This window comes from Otolemur garnettii, unplaced genomic scaffold (assembly GCF_000181295.1).
Source record: "Otolemur garnettii isolate 467f Iridium unplaced genomic scaffold, OtoGar3 scaffold00140, whole genome shotgun sequence".
Classification (NCBI taxonomy): domain Eukaryota; kingdom Metazoa; phylum Chordata; class Mammalia; order Primates; family Galagidae; genus Otolemur; species Otolemur garnettii.
In genome coordinates, this window is record NW_003852535.1 from 919946 (window position 1) to 930357 (window position 10412).

A 10412-nucleotide genomic window follows, 5' to 3' on the forward strand; every position below is an offset into this window, starting at 1 on the left:
GAGACTCGCTTGAGCTCAGGAGTTGGAGGTTGCTGTGAGCGTGATGCCATGGCACTCTACCCAGGGGGATAGCTTGAGACTGTCTCAAAAAAAAAAAAAAAAAAGAAAAAGAAAAGAAGTGGGGAGAGAAAGACTGAGATGAAGCAAGGAGGCAAGTTTAAGGTGACCAGACGAAGAGGTTAATGTAACTTCATTTGGAAATGAAAAGATTAATGTAAACTCCCTACTCCCCTCCTGGGCAAGATATCAGAAGGAGATGGCTCCCTCCCTTGCTTCTAGGCGAGGACAATTAGCCCAGAAGGAGCCAAACTGTCTGGAAGAAACAAGTAGCCTTCCCCCGCTAAGGTGACAGACGTCCCGCTTTTGGCGAGACAGTCCTGATTTTTAACAATTTGTCCTGCGTCTTGCTACGTTTTTAAAAAGCCTGGATTTTCGGAAAGAATGCACGACAAGCTAAGGAACACGGGAGACCAGGAAGGCAATATACGGGTTTTGGCTGCCACGTGGCATTTTCACCAGGATGTGCGTTTTATATTATTTTTGTTAATTATATGATGTTAAACCGTAATAATAACAAATAATTGTTGAGAACTGATTATTGAGAACTGCTTATCAAAGTTTGCATTGTCAGGCCCCGCCCCCAGGCCCCGCCCCCCCAATGGTGTACCGCTTTACCAATGTTAAAATCTGGTCACGTGCTTTACCAATGTTAAAATCTGGTCACGTTAGGCAAGTTGGCTACCACGGTTTGGAGCCTGGGGGAATTTGGGGGCAGAAATCATGGAGGCCTGGCGCAGAGCAGGGACTATCTCAATAGAGAGATTTAGGAGTATGAATGAGGGAGGAGTCAAGGAAGCAGTTTTGCCTTGTCTTTTACGCGACTGGGAGCGCTCAGGTGTCACTTACAAAAGTAGGAGGAGGGACAAAAGGTAGGCCCTCCCATGCTCCGCCCATCACGGAAGGACGGCCGGGACTGGCTGCTTTGAGGAACGCGCCGAAAGCTGCGGTGGGTGGGGGGAGGGCGGGTCCTCGCGTCACTGCGGAGGCACTTCCGGGCCGCCTTTACTGGGCCTCCCTGGCTCCGGAACTTCCGGACGGTGCAGCCATTTTGACTTCCTGACCTTGGGCTGCGGGTGGCTGCAGTTTGTGGTCTCTCGGTGCAGTTATGTCCGTCCTGACGCCTCTGCTGCTGCGGGGACTGACGGGCTCCGCCCGGCGACTCCCGGTGCCGTGCGCCCGGGTCCATTCGAAGCCGCCGCGGGAGCAGCTTGGGACCATGGTAAGGAGTGGGGCCGGAAGAGCACAGGAGGTGCCGCGGGCCAGACCCAGCGGTGCTTGGGGGTTCGGGCGGGCCTTGTTGGGCGCGCAGACCTCTGCGGCCCTGAGTATGCCCCGCACTTCGCGGCTTGCAGCTTATTGGGGAGCAACTGTGCTGATTGGGGCGCGAACGAGGGGACAGTGAACGAGCCACAGTGTTGGGTGTTCACCGTTAGGTCTTTCCCCAAATCCCCAGAATTTCAGGTCGGACCTTGTCAGTCCGCTTTTGTCGCTTACTCGATTGTGGAGCCTTGAGCAGCTTTCCTTAGTCCTCTCTGAGCCCATTAATTCAGAGGTTCTTTGAGGGATTCCTGAGGACTGTCAGCAGAGATAATGGGACAAGAGGACCCTAGCAAGTCGGGAATTCCCAGCAATGGGGGCGTTTAGCTATTTAAGACAGCCTTTACCTGTTTGGAGCTTTTATACATCTGCCTCAGTGGCAGCATCTTGCGGTCATTGCCAATCTTCAGAATGTGGGTTAGTAGGCCTTGAGTTAGGAGCAAAGCCAGGAGAGCCCTGCAACTGAGGGCTGCAGTGATAATAACTGAGACTGTAGGTGTTAGCTGAGTGCCTGCTGTGTGTGAGGTAGTGAGCTAAGACTGCAGTCCTCCCATTGACCCTAAGAAGAAAGGACAATTATCTCTATTTCCAGGAGGTCGAGGGTACTGAAACTTAGGATCATTGTTGACTTGCAAAAATCACACCTTCCTGACAAGGAATTTGAACTAAAGCTGTTCTGTGATCTTAACTACTCTCTGGAAGATGGTAGTGGCTGTAAGAGTGAGTCTATTCCTAGGTGGGAAGGGAGAGGGTTTTAAGTAAAGGAAGGAACGGTGTAGTTTTACAGTTACTGAACTATGCTAAGTTCCTGGGTCTCGATAGACTAGCTTTAAAACAAGTTTAAATCCTCGTTCCTACCCTTGACTTAATCAAGGGGACTTCTCCCTGGATCCTAACCAGACTGTCCCTTCTTCCCTTCACACTTCCCTTCAGTGGGCCTTCATGATTGACTCTTTATGTTAAGGGTAAAGGGCTTTGGCTCTGCTACATTCCCTGCCGGAGGCTTAGTTTCCTGTAAACATGGAGATGTTGGGTTTCCCACCTGCCTCTGAGTCTTGGCTCCCAGAGAGAGCTGCCTGGGAACTGTTAGGACTTCCGAGAGCCTTGGGGAATCCTTACTCTGGGAGTTCCTTCTTTCTTGTGCTCTGTGTAGGATATCGCCATTGGGCTCACCTCCTGCTTCGTGTGTTTCCTCCTGCCATCGGGCTGGGTCCTGTCACACCTGGAGAACTACAAGAAGCGGGAGTGAAGGGAGCTGTCCTCTCCTTCGCTGTGACTGACCAGCCCTGCCGGCCCATCCTGATCATGTCTCCTGAATTCCTGGCCAGCTTCCTTGGATCATGTTCAATTCCAGTTACCTCTTCTGCAGTCATGACCTCTTGATATCTCCATGTGACATCCTGGGACCACATATCTTGGCCCTGCTCAGTGGGCTTCCCCTTGTAACAATAAAGTCTATTTAAACCTTACTTCAGACACTTCTGGTGCCTTCACTCCTGCCTGGCTCCTGTCTTCACACTGAGTTGGTGCCCGCTGGGGTATGGAGAGGAGTGCCTGGCTGGCTGCCCTGTGCTGGGCTATGAGTGCTTTCCTATGTCTGGCTGCTTCTTTTTTTTTTTTTTTTTTTTTTTTTTGAGGCAGAGTGTCACTATGTCGCCCTCAGTAGAGTGCTGTGCCCTCATAGTTCATAGCAACCTCAAATTCTTGGACTTATGTGATTCTCTTGCCTCAGCCTCCCAAGTAGCTGGGACTACAGGCGCCCTCGACAATGCCTGGCTATTTTTTGTTTGTAGTTGTCATTGTTTGGGTCCTGGGCTGGATTCAAACCTGCCAGCTCTGGTATATGTAGCTGGCGCCCTGGCCGCTGAGCTACAGGTGACAAGCTGGTGTCTGGATTCTTGGGCCAAATCCTGTTGTCGTTGGTTAGCCTTTCTTGTCCATCCCCCACCCCAGCTCCCTTGTTTGTGCCAAGCTCAATGGCTCTGTGTCTGTGTGTGTTTGTCCTGTTAGGGCCAGCTGTCCTCCTCCTTCCTGGGCTCCAGCCATTTCTTAGCTGCAGAGGCCCTTCCTAGTTGTGGGGTGGGACGTTTTGCAGAGTCTTGACTTTTTTTTTTTTTAAGAGGTAGGGTCTCTCCCACTCTGTCACCCAGGTTATGATCATTGCTTGTTGCCTCAAATTCTTGGCTCAGGTTATGTGCCTCAGTCTCCTGAGTAGCTAAGACTACAGGCCTGTACCACTATGCCCCATTAACTTTATTTTTTGTAGAGACAAAGTCTAGCTATGTTGCCTATGCTGTTCTTGACCTTAGAAGATCTTTAGGCCTCTAAAGTGCTGGGATTACAGGCATTAGCCACCACACCAAACCTCTATTGTTTGCTTTATTTATTTGAGACAGAGTCTCACCCTATGCCCTGAGCAGAGTGGCGTCATCATAGTTCACTGCAACCTCAGACTCAGGCTGGGGACATTTTGCTGCCTCACCTTCCTGAGTCGCTGACATTATAGGCACTCAACCATGGCATCCAGCTGTGGGGTTTTTTGTTGTTGTTGTTGAGTTGGGGTCTCACTCTTGCCTCAGCCTCCTAACAGTGCTGGGATTACGGGCATGAGTCACTGTGTCCAGCACACCAAGCCTATATTGCTTTATTTATTTATTTAGTTGAGATGGACTCACCCTATGCCCTGAGCAGAGTGCAGTGGCGTCATCATAGCTCACTGTATTCTCAGACTCAGGCTGGGGACATATCGCTGCCTCACCTTCCTGAGTCGCTGGGATTATAGGCACTCAAACATGGCACCTGGCTGGGGTTTTTTTGTTGAGTTGGGGTCTCTTGCCTCAGCCTTCTACAGTGCTGGGATTACAGGCATGAGTGTCCTATATAGAGTCTCACTTTGTTCCCCCAGTAGAATGCTGTGGCCTAATGACTCACAGCAACCTCAGACTCCTGGGTTCAAGTGATTCTCTTGCCTTAGCCTCTTGACTAGCTGGAATTACAGGCACTTGCCATAATGCCTGGCTATTTTTAGAGGCGGGGTCTCACTCTAGCTCAGGGTGATCTTCAACTCCTGAGCTCAGGTGATCTGCCCTCCTAGGCCTCCCAGAGTACTGGGATTACAGGTGTGAGCCACTGTACCTGGCCCCTCTTTATTTAGAGACAGAGTCTTGTCACCCTCAGTAGAGTGTCTGTGGCATCATAGCTCACAGCAACCTCAAACGATCCTCTTACCTCAGCTTCCCAAGTAGCTGGGACTATAGGCACTCAGCACAATTCCCAGCTATTTTCAGAGATGGGGGTCTCACTTTCGCTCAGGCTGGTCTTGAACTCATGAGCTCAAGCAATCCACACTCCTCAGCTTCCTTTTTTTTTTTTTTCTCGAGACAGACTCACTCTGCCCTTGGTAGAGTGCCATGGTGTCACAGCTCATAGCAACGTCTAACTCTTGGGGTTGCCTCAGACTCCCAAATAGCTGGGGCTAAGGTGCCTGCCATAACGCCTGGCTATTTTTTGTTGCAGTTGTTTAGCTGGCCCTGGTCCGGGTTTGAATCTGCCACCCTTGGTGTATGTGACTGATGCCAAAACCACTGTGCTATGGATACTGAGCCCCCATGTTGATTTTTATTTTTATATTTATTTGAGACAGAGTCTCACTATATCACCCTGGGGAGAGTGCTATGGAGTCAGCTCACAGCAAGGTCTTGGGCTTAAGTCATTTTCCTGCCTCAGCCTCACAAGTAGCTGGGACTACAGGTGCCTACCACAATGCCTGGCTAGTTTTTGGTGGCTGTTGTATTGCTGCTTGGTAGGCCTGGGCTGGATTCGAATCCGCCAGCTCCAGTGTATGTGGCTGGCGCCCTATCTGCTGAGCTACATACGTTCAGCCTATCTTGCTTTTTTAAATGTCAACTCCAGGGGCCTTTCCTTGCTGTGATCTCTCTGTACACACTTACAGACTGACAGGTCTTGTTCCCTCTGCTTCCCTATCCCTTCCTCTTCTTGATGTGAGGAATCTTGTCAGTCTTCCTGCAGGGGCTCTTCCTCAGTGATTCTGGTGGGGTCTGAGAGGCAGGAAGTGCCCCAGCAGGGATGGTGCTTGTGAAGCAGGCATGCTGAGCTGAGATCCTGACTGCCCGTGAGTGGAAGGAACACTCAGCCCTGCAGACCCCATCCCTGGAGGAAGACAGTGGCTCTACCATGCCTCTGCATCCTCTTTCCTGGGGTGCCTTAGTTGTCTTCTAAATAGACACAGGTTCAATGTCCTCTGTGAAGTTAAGGCTGCCAGGATGCCTGGGGCTGGAACAGTGGGCTAAGTTGTGAAGTGAGAGCTGAAGGGGTGGTTGGCATTAGGCCCTGGGTATTGGAAGCCATATCTTTGCAGTATTCGTTTTCTGCAGGCTCTTGTTTCCTGATTTCTGTTGACAGCTGAACATGGACCCTGCTTTCCTGCCTTTGTCTTGTCTTTCCTGGCCTTTTCACGTGGTGTCCAGTGGTGCTAGGGACTCAGTACCTGGATACTGGAGGAAGTTCAGCTCTTGCCATGGTTGCTTCCCTGAGGAGCAAGTCAGAAGTAGTTTTCTGTCTCCTGGATGGCTTATTTCCTTTCTTACAAACTGGCCTTTGTGTATGAACGTGGTTGGAGGCCTAGGAGAAGCTGCCTCAGCCTTTGTCCAGACTGGGACCTAGAATGCTGTGAGGTGTGCATAGATCATGTGGGGAAGAGGAGAGGCCATTTGGGGCCTGAAGTGCTGGCCTGAGCAAGCGGAGTGGCATGTAGGAATCACCTGCCACCTACTGACAGCTAAGAAGCACCCTGTCTGAATGGAGGGTCTTCTTGGTCATCTCCTCCCATACAACAGGGCCCTCCCTTGTGCCATGCTTCACTCTGGGAGGCCTTCTTGTTCACATTAGGATGGGGAGTGGTGGCAGAGGGCCCCATGATGCTTGGCTCAAAGCGTCTTTCCTTGGGCTGAGGACACAGATGAGACATTGGCCTTACAGCCATGGGGGTTGCCTCACAGGGAGGACAAAGCACCAGACAAGGAAAGTTGTCTTGTTTTTATGGCAGTCCTACTGCTCTGCCAAACCTTTTGATTGGGTGTCTCCCATTTTTGAGCCCCTGGAGCTCAAAGGGATAGGTAACGGTCCCCTGCCCTGGGTAGGGGCCACTGTTCCATCCAGTGAGAAGCCAGTGCTTACAGGCAAGTCTTTCAGGGCTCTGGTATGAAAGAGCCTTTAGCAAGTCCAACAGCTCCTCTAGCCCCTTTTCTCCCATAGCCTGCCAGGTCCTGCAGCATATGGGGGGAGGGAGTTAGAGGGTAGGCAAGAGAGTTTAGAATTCCAGTGACCTGTTGTTTGAACCCCAAACTCCCTGAAATCTGATAACCTTTCATTGTCCTTCCCTCATCCTCAAACAATTTAGGGGCCCTGGAGCAATTGCCCTTAGAGAAAGCAGGGCTCTTTGGACTCTAGACAGCATTTCCTATACCCAAGTCTATGGGGTGTGTGCCTAGAGGGCACACAAGTGGTGGGGCTACAGTCATGGCAGATGCTTCAGTGTCAGAACAGTGGACTAGAGCCTGGGAGGCTTGCGCTTGAGGCCTGGCTTGCAGCTGTTTACTGTTATGACCTTGGGGAAGTTATCTTGCCTCTCTGAGCCTCAGGCAGAGTAATGGCCCCCCAAAGATGTCTATTCCCTGGAATGTGTGACTATGATATCTTAAAGGTGAGGGAACTTTGCACATATAATTAAGGACCTTGAAATGGAAAACTATCCTGGATTATCTGAGTGGGTCCAGTGTAATCACACAAGTCCCGACCTCAGAAAGACTCAAACTGCCACTGCTGGCTCTGAGGCACATGGGCCATGAGCCAAAGAATGCAGTGGCATCTACGAATGAGCACAGTACTCAGTTGTCATCCAGCAAGAACATGGGACCTTGCTCCCACAGCTGTAAGAAACTGAATTCTGTCAACCTAGCTGAGGAGGAAGCTGATTCTCTCTTAAGATTTTTCAGAAAGGAATGCAGCCTGCAATGCCTTGATTTTAGTTGGGTGAAACCCAGCCTGGCCCCCTTCGCTGAGTTGGAAGACGAGGTTGGGTGAGCCTGAAAGCCATGTGGTCCCTGAGGGCCTCCGAGCTGTTAGGTTAACTCTTGCTCAGTGGCTGAGGTTGCACAGTCTCTGGATCCCAGGGTGGAGATCTCTTCTTCCTCCACTTGCTGGAATCCCATGGACATGCTCCAGTCTGGCGGGAGCATGTGAAGCAGAGTATTATGCTGGACTGTTGCATTTGTGACTGTCCAACAAGCAGCAGCCTGAACCCCAAGCACCTGTGCTGTTCCTTATAGCCCTCAGCAGCCAGGGCCAGCAGGGGACAGTTTCCAGAGCAGCAAATTAGAAGGCAGACACAAATGTCTGGGGCTATGGTGCCAGGGACTCCTGGCAAATCTGCAGATGGGTTTTAGATGCTTCAGGATGGAGCATCAAAATCCTAAAATGGTAAAAGTAACAGGATGGACAGAATGGGGATAAGAGAATAGTTGTGTGGGGTTTTTTTTGGAAACAGAGTCTCAACAGAGTACTTACCCAGTACTCACCTGGGTAAGTACTATGGAGGCATAGCTCACAGCAACCGCCAACTCTTGGGCTCAAGCAATCCTCTTGCCTCAGTTTTTTCTATTTTTTTTTTTTTTTTTTTTGAGACAGAGCCTCAAGCTGTCCCCCTGGGCAGAGTGCCATGGCATTATAGCTCATAGCAACCTCCAACTCCTGGGCTCAAGCGAGTCTCCTGCCTCTGCCTCCCAAGTAGCTGGGACCACAGGCGCCCGCCACAGCGCCTGGCTATTTTTTGGTTGCAGCCGTCATTGTTGTTTGGTGGGTCCGGGCTGGGGATTCGAACCCGCCACCTTAGGTGTACGTGGCTGGCGCCTTAGCCGGTTGAGCTATAGGCGCCGAGCCAGTTTTTTCTATTTTTAGTAGAGATGGGGTCTCACTTTTCTCAGGCTGGTATTGAACTCATGAGCTCAAGCAATCCATCCACCTCAGCCTCCCAGAGTGCTAGGATTACAGGAGTGAGTCACCATGCCCAGCCAAGAGAACATTTTTTTTTTTTGAAGTTTTGGCCACAGCTTGAACCCACTACCCCCAGGATATGGGGCCAGCGCCCTACTCCTTGAGCCACAGGCACCACCCAAGAGAACAGTTATTAACAATCAAATCATCATGAAAAAGAAATGGGCAAAAGTTGAGCATCCTGGAACTAAGTTAAGAGTAAAGTCTCCTTGCCATTCTCATTCTGCTTGATGAGGAGCTCCATGTCCTCTTTTTTTTTTTTTTGAGACAGTCTCACTTTGTCACCCTTGGTAGGGTGAGTGCCATGGTGTCACAGCTCACAGCAACCTCAAACTCTTGGGCTCAAGTGATCCTTTTGCCTCAGCCTCTCAAGTAGTTGGGACTACGGGGGTCTCTCCACAATCCCTGGTTATTTTTAGAGACAGGGTACTCGCTCTTGCTCAGGCTGGTCCTGACCTCCTAAACTCAAGCAATCCACCTACCTTGGTCTCGCAGAGTGCTAGGATTATAGGCGTGAGTCACTGTGCCTGGTCTCCACATCCTCTGTTTGTGATAAAGCTGGGCAGTAGGTAGGAGAGAGCACCCTCGTTTACAGGCATCTTGTGCATCGAGGGCACAGGTCTGTTCTTCAAGCTCCAGAACATTGGGTGGGAGGGAAGCATTGACATCACGTTGGCATTCTGGTTGCACTCCAGCAATGAGCCACAATATGGACTCCTTTTACTCTTCCAAAGTAGCTGTTCCTTGTCCTGACTATTAGTCCCAACCCCGGGCCCCTGTAATGACTCCATAGTCTAGGTGGGGAGGCAGGGGTAGGGTTGTCGCATAGCTATTTTCAAAAATGTAAAAAGCCAAATAGAAATCCAGTCTTTGTCATCAGCCATCTTGCTCTTCACCAGTTGTCTTCTATTGATTACAAATCTGATTTGCAGTTACAACTTTCATTGTTAAAATTGGGGAAAGGAGTGAACAATTTGATAGACATAGGGTCCATATAGGGTGGGGACATTTTATTTTCTTGAGTTCAGAAACAACCCTAAAGGTTCAATGACCCAATAATATAGTAATCTGTAATGCTGCTGGGATGTAGGTGTGGCATTTGTAGCCTTGCTGAGAGAAGCCAAGGTGGGCTGTGTGTAGGCAGCCCAGGCACCAAGAACACCTGCTCCAGGACTAGCACTAACTAATGCAAATGTTCAGTCACACACATTCCACTCCTGTCCTTTCACAACTCAGGGAATCTGATTGGGACTGAAGCACAGTCTGCTTGGGTGCAAAAGGACTACTTTCACAAAAGGGCCCTCCAGTGAGAAGTTGAAAATCAGAGCCCCTAAATTGTGGCATTCTTCAGCATTCATGACCTTGCCATTTTTTAATAAAACTTTTCCTCCTGGCTCCGAAAGTGTTGGGATTATCGCATAAACATCACGCCCAGCTTCTGTGTATCCTTTTACTCAGTTTCCCACACTGGTAATATCTTGCAAACCTATAGCAAAGCAAACACCAGAGTACTGATACTGACACAGTCAAGACGTGGAACATTTCCGTTCTCACAAAGATCCTTCCCTTTTCTTTTGAGGGGTACATCCACTTCCCTTCAGCCTCCCCATAACCTTTGGCAACCCCTAATGTTTTTCTTTTCTATTAAGTCCTTGCATTTATTTATTTTAGAGACTCACCCTGTCTCTCAGGCTAAAGTGCCTGTGACATAAGTCTAGCTTGCAGCAACCTCAAACTCCAGGGCTCAAGCTATTATCCTTCTGCCTCGGCCTCCCAGAGTGCTAGGATTACAGGTGGGAGCCACCGCACCCAGCCAAGTCCTTGCTTTGAATCTGGAGCTGAAGAAGCTAAAGAATCTGCTTTGTCGGCTCGGCACCTATAGCTCAACCGGCTAAGGCGCCAGCCACGTACACCTAAGGTGGCGGGTTCGAATCCCCAGCCCGGACCCGCCAAACAACAATGAC

The 10412-nt window shown here is 50.2% G+C and overlaps 1 protein-coding gene across 1 annotated transcript; it reads left to right on the plus strand.

The window, feature by feature from the left end:
* The first annotated feature begins 1082 nt into the window (after nt 1–1082).
* LOC111728090 (cytochrome c oxidase subunit 8A, mitochondrial) lies at nt 1083–2846 on the plus strand. The gene is made up of 2 exons (XM_023518518.1): nt 1083–1279; nt 2531–2846. Exons 1-2 carry the CDS (start codon nt 1166–1168, stop codon nt 2624–2626), a joined length of 210 nt encoding a protein of 69 aa, XP_023374286.1. The 5' UTR covers nt 1083–1165; the 3' UTR covers nt 2627–2846.
* Nucleotides 2847–10412: the final 7566 nt, after the last annotated feature.

Bases quoted from the DNA above. Each gene is read 5' to 3' on its own strand.
- LOC111728090 (XM_023518518.1), top strand. From the start codon at position 1,166: ATGTCCGTCCTGACGCCTCTGCTGCTGCGGGGACTGACGGGCTCCGCC. The intron at 1,280-2,530 runs GTAAGGAGTGGG...TGCTCTGTGTAG, and splicing joins GGGAGCAGCTTGGGACCATG to GATATCGCCATTGGGCTCAC.